We start from the raw sequence: 20,873 nt of genomic DNA, 5'->3' as shown, positions 1-20,873 counted from the left end.
TTTGGAGTGTTATACTCTTCTAGGAGAAACTATTCTGAGAAGCCAGCTTTTTAAATTGATGTTTTACTTTATCTGTATATTTCACTAGGTCAGGTACCGCACCCTGTCCCAGGTTCCTTCAATCTACCACCCCAGTCCAGGCTCTCACACCTGGATAATGTTAACAGCGCTGCCTCTAGCCTGTTCTATTTTCCAATTCTGCACAGCAAGATTTGCCTGATAAGCAATTTTCCTCACCAAAGCTGTTAAAAAAACAAAACAAAACGAAAAACAAAAACCTCTCTCACTGGTCTGTCAATGTCTTGCCTCCGAAGCCTGGAACTCAAGAAGCTGTACAACAGGTTTCAACTCTCCCACGTAGAAGTCATGGTTAATTAGGAAAAGAAGCTGAAATCTAGTGTGCATGCCGCTAACCTGATGAAAGCACAGAACCTCCCTGGCCCTGTTTACTCATCCTTCCAGCTGCCTGAACTCCTTCCAGGACCAGCGTTGTATGATTGTACCTTTCCAAAACTACCTTCTGTTACTTTCCTACATAAAGGTTCTCCTCCTCCCAGACTGCTTTACTGTAGAGGAAAGGAAGAAAAGTTTCTTCTACACACAAAGAAAAGGGTGATTCTGATCTCTGGGATCTACTGTTATCACTTTCCCAATTCCCTCCTGTAAAACATCAGAATCAGTACATGATATTTCTAATAAAGTAGCAGAGGAAAACAAATCTATGAAGTTAATTAACACTTGAGTTAATTGAGGTTAACACTTGAGTTAATTGAGTTAAAAGTGTTAACACCTGAGTTAACACTTGAGTTAACTGAGTTAAAAGTTACTTGAGGGTGTTTCTAAAACCTCTTTACTATGCTCAGCAGTGTTTACCAACAGAAACTTTCTAGATTTGGATGGCCCAGCAGCAGTACTGGTGGTATCAGAGTCGCGAGCAATGACGGTTCAAAAATCTCTCCCAAATATCAAACTTCTAAGTTAAAAAGAGAGAAGGGGCGGGGCAGGAGGAGATTCACTAACAATACTGACAAACGGGGAGTAGCAACTATCCAATTTTCCCCCCTCCAACACGTGCCATACTACGAGCTCCCAAAAATGTTTGTGGAGTAAAGCTGAGTGATGGAAATGCGACCTACAGCTGTGGGTTTGTTATCAAGGCAGTTCCAAGGGTCAGGGGTGGGTGAGGATGTCGGGCACTCGGCTCCCAAAGGTCCTCCCCTCGGGGGAGGGGTGGTCGGCCGCGCCGCACCCCAGACCGTTGCATTTTTGGGGATGTCCTTTCCGGCTCGGCGCCAACTACGGGAAGGGACCGGGGTCGGGGCCGACTGGGGGACTTGGGGGTGGGAGAGAGGAGGCGGTGGGAAAGGATGAAGCCGAGGCGCCGCTCGCGGGACCAGCGCCGGAGCCCTACCCAGGCGGCGGCCACGAACCCCCGGACCCCGTGACTCGACAAATCATGGCGCCCGAGGCCGGCCTCCTCCTCCCGCCGCCGCCACCGGGGAACGGGCTGGGGAGCGGCGGCCTGCCCCTGCGCCCACGGACCCGAGCCCGCAGGCCACTCGTGTCACCCAGGGTCTCACTCACCATCTTCAACTCGCTCCGCGAACAGCTCCTCAGCCCGTTACCGTCAGACGACCCCGCGGCTCACTTCCGTTTCCGGGGTTGCCCCCCCACATCCGCCGGAAGTGCGTCCGTCCGGGCGAGGAAGGAAGGAGGGTGCGGGGCACCTGGAGGGAGCAGCGCGGGGCCGGAGCTCCCACGCCTGAAGTCCCGAGGGATCGGGGACCGAGGGCGCAGTAAGGGTGTGGACTGGAGGAGGGCGGGGGAGGGGAGACGCGGGTGTCCACTCTGTTCGTGATCAGCCCCGACCGCTTGTGCGGCGTTGGGAGATGGGCAGTGTACTTTGCTGATGCATCGCCCTGTTCATCGAAAATCTCTTTCAGGTCGAGATTACGTTTTTCATAAGGGCAAACGAGGCCCAGGTGTAATGAGTGATTCGCGTGCAGTCATCCAGTTAGTAAGGCAAACGTGGAAGCCAAAGCTTTTGCCGGTTTGCTTTTATTTTTTTAAATACGTATCGAAGGCCAGCTATGTTCAGGACCCTGGGCTGAGACTAAGAATGCAGAAATGAACAGGCTCGTGTGGTTCCTGGGCTCCAGCAGTAGAGGAACTCTTGTGGTGGGCAGGGTGACAACGAAGTAAGTATGATAATCAGTGACCTTTGAGGGCTTTTACTATGTAGTAACACAGTTCCAAGTGCTGTACGTGAACTATCTCCTTTAACCCTTTGAATAATCTTATGAAGTGAGTTCTGCACTTACCTCAGTTTTACAGGCGCTGAAAGCAAGACATAAAAGAGTTTAAATAGATATGCCCAAGGACACATAATCTATTATAGTTACAGTCATACACTATACTCTGTTGCCTTCCAAATGTGATGTGGTAAAACGGACTCATGCGTTGTCACCATGTAATGGAGCTAATTTAAGGAATCCTTGGGCTGACAGTCAAGGTATAAGAGTAAATTAGGGAGGAGAGAATATGAAAGACATTGCTGGTAGATTTGCTTGTGCAAAAGCTCAAGTGAGAAAGAAGGCCTGTGTGGCTGAATTTCAGTGAGTAAGTTAGAGAGGAGTGTGAGATGCGGCTTAGGAGATGGAGGTGGATTTATCACGGAGGCCCTTGTGTGCCAGATTAAGGGTGAGGCTTTATCTTTAAAAAGACATTGAAGGATTTTAAGGAGGGAGGTCATAAGGTTGTATGCGTTATGCAGCGTAGGACAGTGGATACTGTCATGGATTCCACAACCTTGAACTTCTGCGATAATCCACATTTTGAGTATTGTGCACTGCTGTTCTTATGTGTTTCCTTCTCACTCTTCAGAATATCCATGTTTACCTTGAGATTTGAGATCGAGTGTTTCATTTGCATCCTTTTCCTTTCACTCAGTTCTACCTAAGGAGAAATTTAAAAACTGCATCTCTTATTTTTTTAATTTAATTTTTATTTTATGTTGAGGTATAGTTGATTTACAGTGTTGTGTTAGTATCAGGTGTACAGCAAAGTGGTTCAGTTATACAGACACATATATCCATTCTAAAACTGCATCTCTTTAAAAAAGTTTTTTTTAATGTTTGTTGATCACTCACAGTTCAGTCATTAAATATTTGTTGAGCATTGGCTTGATACTAGATTCTGGAGCTAAGGAGAAGAAAAAACCATTTCCCTGTACTTGAGATGCTTTTGTTTTCCTGGGGCAATAGACGCATGAACAGATATTTAAAATGCAGTGTGGTCAATGCTTAATAGAGAAAGGAGCTGGATCAGGTTGGGAACAGGGAAAGAACGGCACTTGAGGAAGAGGAAACGTGGAAAGGTGAGGATCTGCAAAAGGGCATGTTTGCAGACTGTTTCCATGTGGCTGGAGTTCTGGGTGAGTAGGGGGAGAAAGATGAGACTGGAGGGATTGGTTGCAGCTGACATGAAGGGCCCTTGTATGGTGTGCTGAGGTTTGGGGCTTCTTCCTACAGGGAACAGGAGATGATGGAGGCCTTGTCATAAACACTTGACATTAAAAAAAAAATTATTCTGGTGGCAGCATGAGAGATATATGGAATCAGGAGAAACCAGACACCAGAATACCACCTAGAGCATTGCAGTAGTTCAAGGCAGAGACGGTAAAGGTATAAATGAAGGTGGCACAGCATATTGGAAAGACTTTGAGAAGCAGCGAAAAGGAGGGATGAACCTGAGAAACAGTAGACTGCAAGAGGCAGCCAGAGGGAGGGGAGCCTGCTATGGAGACGAAAAAGAAATGGTCAGAGAGGCAGAAGGAGAAGCAAACTGCTGTCTTAGAATCCAGAGGGGAAGAAAGTGCTGAGGGGTTGAAAGCAGTTCAAAAGAGAGGTTAGAAAGTGGTTTTAAAATAGCTTAAAAAAATCATGGAGTCTTAAAAATAGGCCTTTGGTGACCAATGTGAAGGCAAGCAAGGAGAAAATTCACCTCATTGTGAGCAGCTCACACATTGTTACAGCATCAATTAATGCAAGACAGTGTTGAGTATGCTAAAGTAATTTGAAGAATTAAATTAGATTTGATTCTAGAATGGTTTGATATCGTTGCTTAAGCTTTGTGTATTTTATATAGTTTGGAGGATACAGTAATAATAGTTAACATCTGTTGTGTGTCAGGCCCTGTTCCTAGTTCTTTACGTATGTCATTTCAGTTAATCCTCAATTACTCTGTGATGTAGGTCCTACTATACCCACATTTTAAATAATAAGCCTTGTTATGTGCCTTGTATGAGAACAAGTACCCCATTTTACTTTACTTTTTGTTATCTTTCTTGACTTTACTCTTAGGCCTCTCTGGCAGAAATATGTGTTGAAAGTGTGTTGTTGAATGTAGAAAAAACTCCCATCTAGACTGCGGGCCGGTGATGAAACATGGTTGAGAAGCGTGTGAATGAGTACAGCCGAACAAGAGCTGAGCTGGTTATTAGGAAATGTAAAAGCGTGCCGAGTTGAAAAATCCCCGTGACTTTGGTTGAATCCTCTTCCCTCCAAAAGAAGAGAAAGAGTGGAGTTGAGCAGATGCATGCACTTCCGAGAAGAGGTAGTTGAGTGATAATGTTAACAATCAGCAGTAACTGTCATCAGCAAGAGGTAGCGTCGACATTTTCTTGCCAGGGAAAGTGGGAGAAAGAGCAGATAACACTGGACAAGCGTTTGAGGAAAGTGGCATCATTTCTGAGAAAGCTAGGTTTTAGCCAGGGCTGAGATGTGCAAAGATCTTGTAGCAGAGTAAAAAATACCGGAAAGTTTGGTTGCATGTTCCAAGGGACACAGTGGCAGGGGTTTGTGAAGGGAAGACGAGTGAGTTCAGGGGGCTCGGGGTCCGAGCAGGTAACAGTAGCAGAGGAGTACGTGGGGCAGAGAAGTTAATTCTCTCCTTTTTGCCCCCATGCAACCTATACACCCTTTAGCATAACCTCTAGCACCCAGTTGTGTTGATCTGTGGCCACATCTATCTGTTTCTCTCCCACAGGCTCCTTCAGACAGGGGCGATGTCTTACACATTACTGTATCTGCACCTTGCACATAGAAAGCACCCAATAAATGTTTATTAAATGAAAAGTGGGGAAAAAATGGATGAATGGATACTTGGGCCTAATAGGTAAGACTGACTAATATGGTTGGGAAATAGGCTGGAGGTAGATATGGACGATCCAAGATAACTTATTTGGAGAAGTTTCCGGAAGCACCCTCCTGGGCCTGGAGCCCAACCTGAGAGCTCAGGACCATAAGCCAAGGCCCTAAATCCTTGTCTGGTTACAGTTATGCCCTTTCCCCCAGGGCTAGACTCAACAAAAACGGGCATCCCACCACAAAGTCTACAATTCTGACATACAATAACATCAGGAGTGTGTGTGTGTGTGATGTGCCCAGCCTTCCTCTCCCCCGCCAGCTACAAATGCTGGCCAGGCCTACTTGGCCTCTCTCCTTCCCAGCCTCTGTGGACACTTCTTCTCAGCCAGATGGATTCTGTAGAGCTTTGAAATCAGAATGGGGGGATTTGGAGAGGGGCTGGCGGCAAGAGTTGGTGGTGATGGTTTTCCCTTGGCGTTTAGGGTAGGAGAAGAATGAGGGCCCCATTGTCTGAGAGATATGGGAGGGAAAATAATTCCATTGGGGTGAAAAGTTTGTAAGACATAGTCTCTTCAAGGTACCTAAAACTTAGAATGTTGTATTAAGTGTAAATTTCAGAAATTGCTCCCCTACAAAGTTTGGCAAGGGCTACAAATCTCAACTAGTAAGAAAGTTACTGTGTTTCAGAGGACCTGAAAAGAATCTACAAATTATAAAGAGTGCACCCAGATCCTCTTTAAACTATCTGAATTCTTACAGTGTTGGGAAAGGTTCAATGTGCTTAATTTAAGATAAATCCTATTTACACATTTTTCTTTGCAAGTCCCTTTATAAGTGTTAAGAGATGGAGCAATGCATTACATCAAGTTTATTTGACAGACGCTTCTCTTTAACCCTAAGAGATGTTTCATATTTCTTCTGAAGTACTTTGCTGACTATGATTTCAGTTGGAGCTGCTTTTAAAAGAGTGTCCTCTGATTATGAAAAGCTGGGTTTTGATAGTACTTACTAAAGTTGACTCTTATGAATCCAGGAGTTTTGTTTTACTGTTTTACATCTGCATTGCATCAGACACAGCTGAAGTTAGCGTTCCATTTTTCCATACTTTCATAGCCCTGTTTCAGGTCTGTGTTTTTAGGAAGCGGTTTATATTTCCAGCATAGAGAGTCTTTATTCATTTGCCTGTGGAGCATGCATCTTGTAGGTTATATGCAATGAATTTTAAATTCTAGACCTGTTTCTTTTACCCTTCATTTGCCAGCCCACATGTAGGAGCATAGAATCATTTTAATATTAACTAAAAAATTTAATTCAGAAGGCGTATCTGCCAAAAACATTGTACAGTGCCTTACAGAGCCTAATATATTATACCCATATGTCTGATGTTTTCTATTTGGATGCTGTTTTCGAATACTAGTGTCAGTGTTCCCCTCCACTGGCATGAATAATTGAGAGGGAAAGTTTTTGTATTTTTGAAAATTCAAAAATTTATTTCTTGAAGACAAAGACTTGAGAGAAAATTTGCCTATATTCAAAGCACACTAGAAGGTTATCTCAAAAGCAATTTACATTAATCTTATTTGGAATCAGAAAGCTGAAAAAGACAGCCTAAGTCACTCTGATTGTATGATTGGTTTATTTCACTGTTTTTCTTTCTAGAAGCAGTGCATGCTCACTGCAGAAAATTAGAAAACAACAAAAGGCAAAAAGAAGGGAATGGAGAGCAGAGATAACCACTGTGAATGCACCAGGTCTGAGATATTCTTTTATATGACAGAATATATCTATTTATCATTTTGAAGAAAATAGAGTGACTCCATTTTCTAAGTGAGTTGGGAAGTTTTCTCTTGGCTTTTTTCATGACCATGTTATTACTTAATAAAATATGTCATTCTGAAGTCTTAGAAAACACCCTTCCTTTACTTCTTCAAGAGTGGTGAATTACACGTAGGCTATTTACTCAACATTTTTCATTCTGTCAGCCTGGTTGGATGCCAAATGGCTGTTCTGATTTTTGAAGGTATGTTTTTTCGGTACTTGGCTAGGGAAATCATAACTCTTAAAATGCTCCACAGCCCGAACCATACAATTGGATTTACGGATCGATATTATGTTCCATGTTTTGTTGTTTTCTCACTGTTCTAGTGTCTGGGATTGATGCCAAAGGCTATTCAGCCTCACTCCATTTATTAAATTAGAGTGTACAACTAAGTTTACACAATGGAGTTTAGATGGGGGAAAAAAGACCTTGTTTATCATTCTACTTAGGTGTCTTTACATCAGCGAGAAAGGAAAGTATTATTTCTAAAATACCTCAGTGAAATATCCTGAGAAATAGGGTATCATAGTTAACGGAGGTAATTACCCTACGCCTGAGCCACAAGAACTCCTTGCCTTATTCCAAAACATCTTCTCTACTGCTGCCAAAGATGTTTTGTCCCCTAAAATTCAAATCTGTGACTTCCCTCCTTAAAGCCCTTCACTTGCTCCTGGTTCCTGCCCTCCAGGATTAATTCCAGACTGTCCAATGGCAAACAGGCCTTCAGTGATCTGACTGCCAACCTTATTCTTAAATCCTTTATGCTAGTCATGTTAAATTACTTGGAATTCTCTGAAAATGTCACTGCTTTCATGCCCCTGCACTTTTATTCCTGTTTTCCCCTCTTTCTGGAATGCTCTATTGCACCGTCTCAGCTCAGCATCACTTCCTCTGTGATATCTTGCCTGACTTGCTCTGCCCCGGTGCTCTCCCCCTTCCTGGGAGAGTGGACCCTTTGTGCCCCATCACATATACATACTTGTTTCACTGCATCTGTAACACATTGTTGCACTTGTTTGCACATGTACCTCTCATCTTTTTCAAAGCTTTTTAGTCTGCAAACCCCATTCACCATCTTTTGGGAGCTTATATATATCCTTTTGAAGTTTTCATCTTTCTTTAGGAACATTGTAATAGCCTTTCAGCTTGCCTGCCCCCCTCCGTGCTCACCTGCTCCCTGATTTCACTCTCCATGCCATCTCCAGAGTACTACAAGCTCAGTAAATGATGGCTGGTGTTTCAAAGGTCTGATGCGGACTGCGTGGAATTGGCTTCAGGGCACAATTAACATGGGTCTAATTTATTTCCTATATCAAGATTGCCTTGACCCTAGCGCCAGGGGCTGCGAGAAACTAGGCGAGGAGTCAGGTGCAGACAGCCAGAACTTGCATGGGTTGGGCGTTCAGGGGTGTGTTACTGGGGCTTCCTTTGGGTCCTGGCTCAGAGTGGTAATGGAGTCAAAAGACACTGTCCAGTGACCACAAGTAGTAGCAGAATTCTTTGTTTGGAGCTGAGAGAGACGTGCAGTGTGGGAAATACAAAGAGTAACAGGAATCAGTCTTTTCAAAATATATTCCCTGAGAATCTGAAATTTCAAAATACTGTAGTTTGTGTGTGATTACTTGGAATACAAAGTAATTCCTTTGCCACTGTATTTATTTTTTATTTTTTATTTTTTTATTTATTTATTTTTGGCTGTGTTGGGTCTTCGTTTCTGTGCGAGGGCTTTCTCTAGTTGCGGCAAGCGGGGGCCACTCTTCATCGCGGTGCGCGGGCCTCTCATTATCACGGCCTCTCTTGTTGCGGAGCACAGGCTCCAGACACGCGGGCTCAGTAGTTGTGGCTCACGGGCCCAGTTGCTCCGCGGCATGTGGGATCTTCCCAGACCAGGGCTCGAACCCGTGTCCCCTGCATTGGCAGGCAGATTCTCAACCACTGCGCCACCAGGGAAGCCCCTGTATTTATTAAAGGATTGTTTTGAGACATTTTCTAAAAGAAAACAGTGATTCAGAATGTATAAATTCATATTTCTGCCAACAATTAAAATTTTTGTTGATCTGATGGGTTAGAAGTGATGGCTCATTGTCGCTTTAGTTTGTGTCTTCCTGATTGCTAGTAAGATTAAGCAACTTTTCATGTTTATTTATCATTTAGATTTGCTTTTCTGGAAATGCTTGTTCACACAGTCTTTGCTCAATTTTCTACCGAGTTTTTCTTATTCCTATAAATTTGTAGGTGCTTGTTGTATACTATAGATATTAACCTTTGTTTTATGCATTACAAATATTTCCCACAATCTGTTGTAATATTTTTCTTTTGTTTATTGTATCTTTGATCTAAACATTTTAAATAAATGTCTCTTTTCCTTTACAACTCTCTGGCTTACTGTTTCAGTTGAAAATGTTTCCCTGACTCCTAGTGTATAAAGTTATTCTCAAATTTTATTCTAAAATAGTTTTTCACATTTTGTTTTAAATTCATATGGAATTTATTTTTCAATATGGATTAAGGTAGGAGTCTGATTTTATTTTCCTTTAGAGGCTATGTTAAAATCTTGCTTGTACTAAGATACATTTTGAGATTCTCCATTCTAATGATCTAATTATTTTTTCAAATAACAAAATTAGGTAACATTCATTGGGCATATATGTGCCAAATACTGTCCTAAGCACTTTACATATTTCAGCTCATTTAATCCTGGCAGTAACATTGTAGGTCAATTTTATTATTCCACATGAACTTTAAAATGCTTTTATCAAATAAAAAGAAACCATCTGGATTATGATTAGAATTACATTAGATTTATACAGTAATCTTGGGAAAATTAACATTTTTGTATCCTTCAATAATATTTTGTAAATTTTATCACGTCTTAAACCTGTCTTGTCAAATTTAGCCTTAAGTATTCTGTACTTTTATCACTATTAGAAATGGAATATATGTTTTTTTCATTTTCGCTTCTCTCTGGCTATTCCTATAAGCGTTCTTACTGATGCAGTAAGGATAGTGTGTCTCTTATTCAGCTTAGGGTAAATTATGCCACAGTGGCAAACTGAATTCTCGGTAGTACAGAACAGCAAATAATTTTCTGCTCACGCTGTGTGTCCACCACAAGCTGGCAGCAGCTCCTTCACATCATCTTCACCCTGGGACCCAGGCTAATGGAGTAACTGCTGTCAGGCACATTGCAGCCTTGGGGTAGAGAGAAAGGAATCAAGGTACAGCGTCTTCTGGCTCATAAAGCTTCTACAAAGAAGTGCCCCATGTCATACCCCTCTCCGCCTTACGTTTTATAAGCCAAAGCAAAGCACAAGCCCATATCTGACATTGAAGTGTCAAGGACGCATAATCCTCCCACAGGGAAGGACCCTTCAAGTCACAATACCAAGTCTGGCGTCAGTGGGATGGAGATAAGTAATATTCCAACATGAAGGGCAGCAAAGGTTTTGATCGGTAATACAGTCTATCACAGTGTTTTGTTTTTACATTGGCAAGATTGAGAAATCCTAGAAAATGATGCTTATGTAATAGATATCACTGTTCAACAATATCCAGTCCCTGTCTCCTTCCAAGTTTGCATGATTATACTTTCTTGTCTCTTAAAATTATACACAGCCATCTGACTAATCCTGGCCAGTGAAAATATGAGTGGAACTGATGTGTTGCACTTTGCATGGAAGCACTGAGGAGTTGGAGCATGATTCCCCAAGTTATCTTCCCTGCCATATTGGTTGTGGAAGTATGTGTTGATGCGGAAGTACCAAAAGACCAATGTAGCTAGAATGCTGGGCCATCGTATAGAAGACAGTTGCCTTGCATGCCACCCAGGTGAAGAGTTTATGATTTTAAGTTCTGAGATTTAAGGGATTTTATTTGTTTGTTTGTTTGTTTGTTTGTTTTACTGCAACATAGCCTAGCCTATCCTGACTAATACAACATACCTATTTTACATATTTTAACAAAAAACGTTTGTGTGTGTGTGTGTGTGTGTGTGTGTATTCATTGACCCGTATTGTTAGGTAGGACAAAGTTCTTTAAGGATCGGTCCAGTGATTTGGATGCCATAATATGGCGTAAACCACATTCATAGTGCATCCTATACAGTTTCCAGTTTGGATTTCTCTACCATGGATCAAGAACTTTAAAATACTTGTAGAAAAATAGAAATACAGAATCTTACAACTTCCCCTTAAACTTTTATAATTGTAATACCCAAACCAACAGCATGTTTTGTAACTTTGTTTAATCTTTCTAAAGCAGACAACTTAGTTTTCATAAAAACAATTCATTCTTTTCACATTATTGTTTATTGGATTCAGTAATATTTCTTTAAATTACTTATTTATAATAATAGTACAACTGTCGTAAAAATGTTTAGGAGCAAGCACAACTGGATATTAGTAAGTGTACAGTCAACTGGTGAAAGTGGAATAAATGGATATTTCACAAGGTGAGAACATTTATCTTTCTGTAGCTAATAATCTGTAGGTTTTACAGATGAAATTGAGAGCCTCATAAGTCCCAAGGGTCATTTAAAGAGAAGTGAATTAAGAGAGCTTCTGTACTCTTTGTACTGTATTTATATGCATGCAGGTACTGATTTGTATATGTATGTGTCTCTGCCTGTTTTATTTATAAATCTTGTGTCCAGCCACATTACTCAATTATCTTATTAATTCTAGTATGCTTTGTTTGGCTGCACCCCGTGGCATGTGAGATCTTAGTTCCCCAATCAGAAATTGAACCCACGACCCCTGCATTGGAGGTGGGGAGGAGTCTTAACCACTGGACCAACAGGGAAGTCCCTTTTTTTTTTTCTTTTTTTAAAATTTTTTGTAGTATGCTCTTTTAAAAAACTTTTTTTAAATAATTTTATTTTTTTATACAGCAGGTTCTTATTAGTTAACTATTTTATACATATTAGTGTATATATGTCAATCCCAGTCTCCCAATTCATCCCACCACCACCCCCCCACCCGCTGCTTTCCCCCCGTGGTGTCCATACGTTTGTTCTCTACATCTGTGTCTCTATTTCTGCCTTGCAAACTGGTTCATCTGTACCATTTTTCTAGATTCCACATATATGCGTTAATATATGATATTTGTTTTTCTCTTTCTGACTTCACTCTGTATGACAGTCTCTAGGTCCATCCACGTCTCTGCAAATGACCCAATTTCGTTCATTTTTATGGCTGAGTAATATTCCACTGTATATAACTACCACATCTTCTTTATCCATTTGTCTGTCAATGGGCATTTAGGTTGTTTCCATGACCTGGCTGCTGTAAATAGTGCTGCAATGAACATTGGGGTGCATGTGTCTTTTTGAATTATGGTTTTCTCTGGGTATATGCCCAGTAGTGGGATTGCTGGGTCATATGGTAATTCTATTTTTAGTTTTTTAAGGACCCTCCATACTGTTCTCCATAGTGGCTGTATCAATTTACATTCCCACCAACAGTGCAAGAGGGTTCCCTTTTCTCCACACCCTCTCCAGCATTTGTTGTTTGTAGATTTTCTGATGATGCCCATTATAATGTAGTATGCTCTATTTAAAAGCATTATCTTGCAGTCTCTAAATAGGTTATCAGCAAAAGATAATTTAATCTCTTTTTCAAATTTATGTTGTTTCCTTTTCTTACTGCACTTGTTACAACCTCCAAAATGATGTTGAGTAAATAATGGTGATAGTGAGTATTATGATTCAGGTCCGTCTAACTGAATATTGGTCAAAAGAATGTGGGTGGAAAAGATTTACCACACTTCCAGTCCTACCTCAGCCTGCCATGTGGTTCTCCACTCTGTCTTCCCTTCTCTGCCATTCAGATGCAAAGGACTTGGTGGAGAATTCTGAGGTCCTTGTAGATGGTAGAGCTACTGATGGAAATATCCTGGGTCTCTGATTAACTGTCTGTAGGAGAGCTGTATTGCTGACCCACATTGGATTATGATGTGATGAGAAATAATTTATTATGTGAAGCCACTGAGGTCGGGCTATTTGTAAGATAAGCTAGCCTATGCTAGTAGTACATCTTCTAATAAGATTTTAGGTAGAGTTTATATTTGGAATGACTGCTCACCTTTTTCAGATGGCTTTTAATCATCTATTTATATAAACATTTTCTCCATTAATTTGCTGGTACAATGAATTATGTTGACAGATTTCTTAATATTGAACCAGCCCTGTATCCCTGGAATAACCCTACCTGGTTATAATACATTTTTCTTTTATTATTCCAAAATACTCTATTTCCTAAGATTTTATTCAGAATTTTTGCACTAATAATCTTAAGTGAGGTCATTCTATATTTTATTTCATTGTACTATTTTAAAAAAAATCAGATTAAGATTTTGCTGGCTTTATACAATCAAATGTGTAGCTTTCAGGTCTTTTTCTATGGTTTAGAATAATTTTTAAAACTTTGAACTGTCTGGTCCTGATGTATGAAAAGAAGTTTTAAATTATCCCCTTATATTTATAGTTGTACTCAATTTCTCTGTAACTTAAATGTATTATTTTGTTTTGCCTGTTTTTAACCCTTGTAATAACAAAATCATAAGGTATATTCATCATTCATCCGAGACTTCCAGTTTTTACTCAGCAGTGTTTTTGGAATATATCCATGTTGATATACAGTTGGTTCATTTTTATTATTGTATAATATTTCATTGTATAAACACACCATTTTAAAAAATCTATTCTACTGGTTCATTGGATTGTTTCCATTTTTTGCTAATGTAAATAGTGGTAATATAATTTTTTTGTACAAGTCTGCTTATGCAAGAGTTTCTCTACCAGGAGGTGAATTGCTACATTGTAAACTCACAGCTACTAGATAATACCAAAATGTTAACCAAACTGGTTGAAGTAATTTACATTCCAGCTAATAAACTTCCCATTTCTCCACATTCTTGCCAGTATTTGGTCTTAATCAACTTTTGCATTTTTCTCAGTCTGTTGGGTACAAAATTATATCTCATTGTGGTTATAATTTTCATTTTCATATCTACTTTTGAAATTGAGTGTATTTTCACATTATTGGCCAGTTCATGTTTTCTTTCCTATGAAATGCCTGTTCACATCTTCTGCTCATTTGTCTATTAGTTTGTCTTTTTTTTATTGATCTGTAGGTCAGCTATAGGTTTTTGATAAACATTCTTAAATATAATTAAACTTATCAATATTTTCCTTCAGAAATTTTCAGAGTTACCTTTCACATTTTTTTACATGTCCCTAATGTAACTGTAATTGTATACACATACAGAAATATACATGCACATATTGGGTGAGATAGGGATCTAATTTCTTTTATTTTCCCCTTATGGATTATCCCAGCTCTTTTCATATTAAGAAATCCATCATTTTCTCCACTTATCTGCAATGCTACCTTTGCCAAATATCTGTTTCTGTGTTCTCTTTTCTGTTCTATTTGTTAGTTTGTCTATCTCTGTGAAAGTTCTGTATTGTCTTAATAACTATAGCTTTATGATATCTCTTGATCTATGATAGGACAAGATTTCTCCTTCCTTCTTTAGAAGTAACTTGTCTATCTTTGGCACTTTGCTCTTTCATTTAAAGTTGAGTTAGTTAAAGAGGTTATTTGTATTTTTATTGAATCTTTAGAGTTTGGGGAAGATTGACAACTTTAATGGAAAAGATGGAACTTCTCCATTCATACAGTATATTCTTCATTTACTTAGGTGTTTTTACATATATTTCCATAAGTTTTTATAGCATTCAACATGAAGTTTCTTAAATATTTGTGTTAGATTTATTCCTAGATATATTATTTTTTGTGCTATTATAAATGGTATCCTTTTAAAGTTAAAATTTGCAGCTATTTTGCTGGTATATAGAAATGCAAAGAAATGCAATTAACTTTTGCCTTTGACCCTATATCTAGCAACCTTGATAAATTTTCTTATTTCTTATAAGAAATAAGATTCTTTGAGTTTTCTACATAGGCTATCATTTAACTTGTAAATAATGATAATTTGGTTTCTTCCTCTCCAATCCTTATACCCCTTTGTTATTTTTCTTGATGCTCTGCAATGACTAGAACTCCAGCACAAAGTTGTCAGGAATGGTAATAGCTTATCTCCTTGTCTTAGTCCTTATTTTTAAAGGAAATGCTTTTAACGTTTTTTACTGTGGAGTATTATATTTGCTGGAGATGTTCTTGCAGATATCCTTTGTTAGGTAGGCTAAGGATGTTCTATTCCTTTTTGGCTATGAGTATTCCATTTGTTTCTATTATAAATGCCTTGTAAAATTTTTTTGAATGCTTTTTTAACCTCTTTTGAAATGACCTTGTTGTTCTCTTTTAATCTGTTAATATGGTAAATTACATTAATAAATTCTCTAATGGTGCAACAATTTTCCATCCTCGGAATAAACCCAACTGATCATTATTTTCTTATATATATAGTTGCTAATGTTTTGTTTAAGATTTTTGCATCCATGATTAAGAATGAAGTTGGACTGTAACTTTTTTCTTCTCTGGTTTTTGTATAAAGTTATACTAGCCTCATGAAATTAGTTAGGAGACGTTCCTCCTTTTATATTCTCTGCAAGAGTTTAAGATTGGAATTATCCATTCCTCGAATCTTGGTAAGTCTGCCTATAAAACTGCCTGGCCCTGGTGTGGGAAAAATTTTCTCTGTGGGAAAAATTTTAACTACTGATAAAATTTTGTGAATGATTATAGGTTAGGTGGTAATCAAATTACTTAACCAATTAGGATGGTCGCACTAATCAATCAGAAATGACCCTGGCCCTAAGCAAACTGTATGATGATACAGTTGCATATAAGCTAAGTAACAGCCCTTATATTTTAAATTTCAGATTTACAGTTTCTTCTTAAGTCAGTTTTGTAAATTTATGTTGCCAGGAATTTCTCCATTTTACTTAAGTTTTTTTTTGTTTTTTGGTTTTTTTTATTTATGGCTGTGTTGGGTCTTCGTTTCTGTGCGAGGGCTTTCTCTAGTTGCGGCAAGTGGGGGCCACCCTTCATCGCGGTGCGCGGGCCTCTCACTATCGCGGCCTCTCTTGTTGCGGAGCACACGCTCCAGACGCGCAGGCTCAGTAATTGTGGCTCACCGGCCCAGCTGCTCCGCGGCATGTGGGATCTTCCCAGACCAGGGCTCGAACCCGTGTCCCCTGCATTGGCAGGCAGATTCTCAACCACTGCGCCACCAGGGAAGCCCAAGTTTTAAGATTTATTGCTAAATTGCTTGTAATGTTTTATCTGTATACTTTGTTGTATTTTTTACTTCCTTTTCCGTTCTTAAATTTTTACCTGCTTTTTCTCTTTCTTCATTAATTTGCTAAAGGTTTGTCAGTTTTATTAAAATTTTTTCAATGAGCCGACATTTTGCTTTGTTGATCCTTTCTATTGAATGTGTTTTCTGTTTTGTTAATTTTTGCTCTTATTTTTAATTATTTCCTGTATTCAATTCTATTTAGATTTGGGGGGGTTCTTTTCATAATTTCAACTTTTTTATTAATGTAAGTATTATAAAGCTATTCACCTCCTCCATCTACCACTTGAGCTGTATCTCACAAGCTTTCCTATATAATCATTATTGTTGGTTCTAAGTATTTTCTAATTTCCCTTTGCTTTCTCTTTTGTCCCATGAACAATTTAGATTTATGCTTTTAAATTTCCAAGTCTTTTTGTTTTTGTTATTAATTGTGTAATGGTCAGAGACTGTGGTCTATGAGATAGTGATTCTTTGACATTTGTTGAAATTTTCTCTGTGGGCTAGTACATTGTCAGTTTTTATAATTGTTCCTGTGAACAGAAGTGTATTCTCTAGTTACTGGGTACAGGCATCTGCATATGTTCATTAGACCTGGTTTGTTTATTGTGATAGTCAAATCATTCATATTCTTACTGATATTTTTATCTTGTCAACGTCTGACAAAGACTTGTTAAATTCTACCTCAGTAATGGTGTATTTGTCTGTTTCTTTTTCTTGTTTTGTCATTTTTTGCTAGATATTTTTTGAAGCTATGCTATTAGAAGTATGCAAGTGTAGAATTGTTTCCATCTCCCTAATGAATTGGACCTTCCTCAATAGGTAATGAACCTCTATCTCTAGTATTGCTTTTTACCTTAAGGTATTTTTTACTTATCTGATAATATATTCACACAATTTTTCTTTTGGTATTTATTAAATGTCTTTCTATCTTTTTACTTTCAACTCATTTATGAACTTATTTATTTTATGTCTCTCTCATAAACAACATGTAGCAAGATTTTGCTTTTTATCCAATCTGATAAAAAATTTGGTCCACTTACCCTTATTCTTATTTTAATATTTTTGGATTCAATTTCTAGCATATTTTATGAATTCTGTTCTACTTTTTCTATATTCTTTTTTTATCTCCTTGAATTTTTTTTTTTTTTTTGGATTAAGTTTCATGTTTTATTTTTCTCTTATCTGTTTTCTCTTAATCTGTTTTTTCCCTTTATTTGTTTAGCACTTATACCTTTGGTTTTTTTATATTTTATGGGATGTCCTAGACTTTTTAATATACAAATGTGTATGTGTAATTTAGTAAAGTGTATAACTAATCAAATGTGTAATTTAATGTCTTAAGTTAGTCAGTGTTTTACCCTCTTGAGCAAAGTACAGCCGTTTGAATGCCTTATTTCTATTATCTCCTTCCTACTTATATGCCATTTTTTATGAGCATTTTGATTCTATATTATTTCTTAACCCCATAATTAAGACATTATTATTGTTATTTAACACAGCCAGTGATTGTTCAGATTTACCCATGTATTCATCATTTTCTTTGCTATTTTGGATCTCTGACCTTCTTTCTGGGATGAGTTTTCTTCATCCTGACGTACATCCTATAGAAATTTCTCTGGTGAGTGACAGTAAACTCTCATTTTGTAGTTTGTAAAAAAATGTTTTTATTTTGCCCTCATTCTTGAAAGATAGTTTTGCTGGGTATAGAAATTTAGGTTGTCAGTTATTTTCACTCTGCATTTTGAAGATATTATTCCACTGCTTTCTGGAATCCATGTTGCTTTTGATAAGTATGCCCAAAGTCTGTTATTCCTCTGTGAATAGTCTGTATTTCTCTCCCTAACTGCTTTTAAGATTTTCCCTTTGTCTGCATTTGACCACAATGTGTCTTGGTGTGAATGCCTTTTTATATATCCTGCCTGAAATTTGTTAGGCATATTTCTATGCTAAAACAGGGGAGACACTCAAAAAAAGTCACATTTACCCTTGCCTATCCTTCCCCCCACTGCCACCACCTCCTTTGAACACAGTTATGAGATCTGGAGCTGTGAGAATCATCTTCAAATCATGAGGTTACAAACACAAGAATGGAGAAATTGAAGAGAAAGAATCCATGTCCTTGATAACCTCAATGAGCACTGAATTGCCTACCTCTAGGCTTCATGCTATAGTAGGAAAATAATTGCCTTTTTACTTAATGTATACTCTTTAGTCAGGTATTCTGTTACATTCAAATTTAATCTTAAAACATGATCCTTTATTTCTCCTGTGAAGTGCAACAAACATTGTAACAGAGTAAGTGCTCAGTAACATTTTTCAAATGACTACTGATCATTTTGGATCATGTACATGGAGAAATCTGTGTTTTGTCTTTGAAAATTTCTGAAAATATTGATAAATTTGATTATATTTAAGAATTTTTCATCAAAAACCTATAGCTGACCTACAGATCAATTTAAAAAAAAGACAAACTAATATCAAATACCTGCTAAAGTACCAGTCAGTGTTTCTTCTACTACACCATAGCTTGTCAGACTTAGCTGGAGTTTTAGGAACCAGAAATGCAGTCTAAGACATGTGAAATACATGACTCTTGTGTCATTAGGTTTGGTCTGTGCTCATTGAGACAAATCATTCATTCTTAGGGAGGAGGAGGCAAAACAGATGAAAATCCAGATTAATCAGAATATCTGGCTTGAGGGAGTTGCAGGTATAAGTGGGGATGAGGAGGAAGGAGAGAGTGAGATAGAGAATGAGAGAGAGATCAAAACATCTGGTCCCCTTTACTCTTCTTCTCTCTCCCAATCAGCTCAGCTGTCTTTTAGAAAGTAGATGTGTCTTTTGAGAAGGAGCAATCTGCAAGTGAGCTGGAAGCAGAGATGCCATTGATTGACCTGTGGAAAGCTCTCCTGTTCATCCACTGCTCACTGCATTCTGGGAATACCGACTGCATTATTCAGGTGTGGTTTCCTGAGACAGAACGTGATTGTGTACTGCAGTAGGACACGTAGTGCCCGCGCTCCAGGGAAGCTCTGAAAGCATGTGTTAACCTCCTCTCCCCATCACGCAGACATACTCTCCCAGAATCTAAAGAGCTGGGCTACTTTACTGCAAAAATTCAAATATACTTGAAAAGCTTGTTTCTCTAGTCGAACACTGCCCGGTTTTCACCTCATTCAGTGTAGGGAATCCCACTTCAGGTTCTACACAGAAAGAGAAGTTCCGATGGTCATGGCAGTCACTGTAGACTCAGTCGTGTTTCTGTAATGAAGATATGAAGCTGCAGTCCGGCTTGGGGTTTGAGAGCTGGTTCTGTAGTTGACAAGATTCCCTCCCGGATTCTCCAGGCCCACCCACCTCATGATCCCTGATTGACATAGCCCAGGCTTCTTAATGGGTCAGAGTGTCATACACATCTTTAAACAATCCAAATGGTCATATCTTAAAATAGGAAAAACAGCAGCCCAGCCGAACACTCCCCAAGCAACCATTTCTGTCCTGAGGAGGGTTGCAGCTTGACCTGCTGGGGAAGAGAATGGCTGCCAGTGGGGTGTTTGGATTTCCTTCTATTTCCACTATGTCCTGGTCATTAAAATGGGGGATCTCCGCAGAGTTAAAGGTTATTTTACACAGGAAGCAGATTCAGTATTAGTACAGCAAATGTCTTCCTTTCTCCAGCCATGGAAGAACTCCACTCGGAGGGAGTCGTGATAAATCAGAGCATCAGCCCTTTCCGCTTGGATACCAATAAGTCTTGCACTTCAAAATTGCTGACCTAAAAAGGACACTTGAGAAGGAGCATGTCTTTTTTTTTTTTTCTTTTAAAGAAAGCAACACCAAAAGCAGTCTAACTTCCTTGTTCACTTAGATGCATGCAAAAAAGAAAAGTGAGTCACTCTGAGTTTCTAACTTTAGTATATAGAAACAAAGCACTGAATCATAAAACTTGTCAGGGAAGACCTAGATATAGTTTTATCTAGATAATGTTCATATTGACAGAGTCTGAAATTCTATTTTTGTGTTAGAGTTATGGAATTGGGGCTACAATTGGTGTCTACTCACCAATAGTTTTGCAGATCAGGATGTGACTATAAAAAACATTCCAATAAAGATATGGCAAGGCCATCTCATAGCACAGTCTACCTTCATTGAGTCAGCCATACTCAGGCCAAAGTTTCTCCAAATCCAGAATTGCAAAGGAACTATGAAATCAATATTAGGAAAAGCATTGTAGACTTAGTCCAAATATTAATGTTAATCATGCTGTGGATGAAAGGAAGGGTTTTAAAAAATCACTTATTCAGTCAGTTGGAAACTAAATAGAAACCTATGTATGAAACATATTTAATAGATAGGATCCAAACTCAAGTCTTTCTGCAAACCAAAAACAACTCTCTTGGAAACCTGATATAATAGAATTAGTGTACCCCAAATAATTTATCCTATTTCCTCTCTTTTAAAATAACTAGTCCCCTGCCCTGTCTTCAATACTTTTAAAACTTACTTTTATTATCTCTCATAGATATGAACTACCTTTCCAGCTGTTCTGATGGGTTTGTAATTACAAAATGTCAATCAGCAATCACAAACAATTACTAATAACAATACCATGAAATAATTTTTAAAACAACAATAACAACCGA

The 20,873-nt window shown here is 38.6% G+C and overlaps 1 protein-coding gene and 1 long non-coding RNA gene across 11 annotated transcripts in view; one reads left to right on the top strand and one right to left on the bottom strand.

The window, feature by feature from the left end:
* The window catches only part of POMP (proteasome maturation protein), a 12,720-nt gene extending 10,991 nt beyond the window's left edge, over positions 1-1,729 (bottom strand). The window contains exon 1 of the mRNA XM_082365142.1: positions 1,585-1,729. Within this exon, the coding sequence (XP_082221268.1) occupies positions 1,585-1,587 (3 nt within the window). The 5' untranslated portion in view covers positions 1,588-1,729. The remainder of the gene's footprint in view (positions 1-1,584) is intronic.
* LOC309615475 lies at positions 1,708-20,873 on the top strand. Of its 10 annotated transcripts, none has more exons than XR_014236851.1 (5): positions 1,708-1,796; positions 5,047-6,898; positions 10,582-17,049; positions 19,045-19,190; positions 19,909-20,873. It is a non-coding gene; the product is annotated as an uncharacterized lncRNA (long non-coding RNA). The 10 variants fall into 10 exon arrangements; XR_014236853.1 differs by lacking the exon at positions 1,708-1,796 and adding an exon at positions 1,804-2,198 and having other exon boundaries at positions 4,362-6,898; XR_014236854.1 differs by lacking the exon at positions 1,708-1,796 and adding an exon at positions 2,207-4,614.

This window comes from Balaenoptera borealis (assembly GCF_965194805.1).
Source record: "Balaenoptera borealis genome assembly, chromosome: 18".
Lineage (NCBI taxonomy): Eukaryota > Metazoa > Chordata > Mammalia > Artiodactyla > Balaenopteridae > Balaenoptera > Balaenoptera borealis.
The sequence above is the reverse complement of the archived record's forward strand: the minus strand, read 5'-3'. Positions and strand labels throughout refer to the sequence as shown.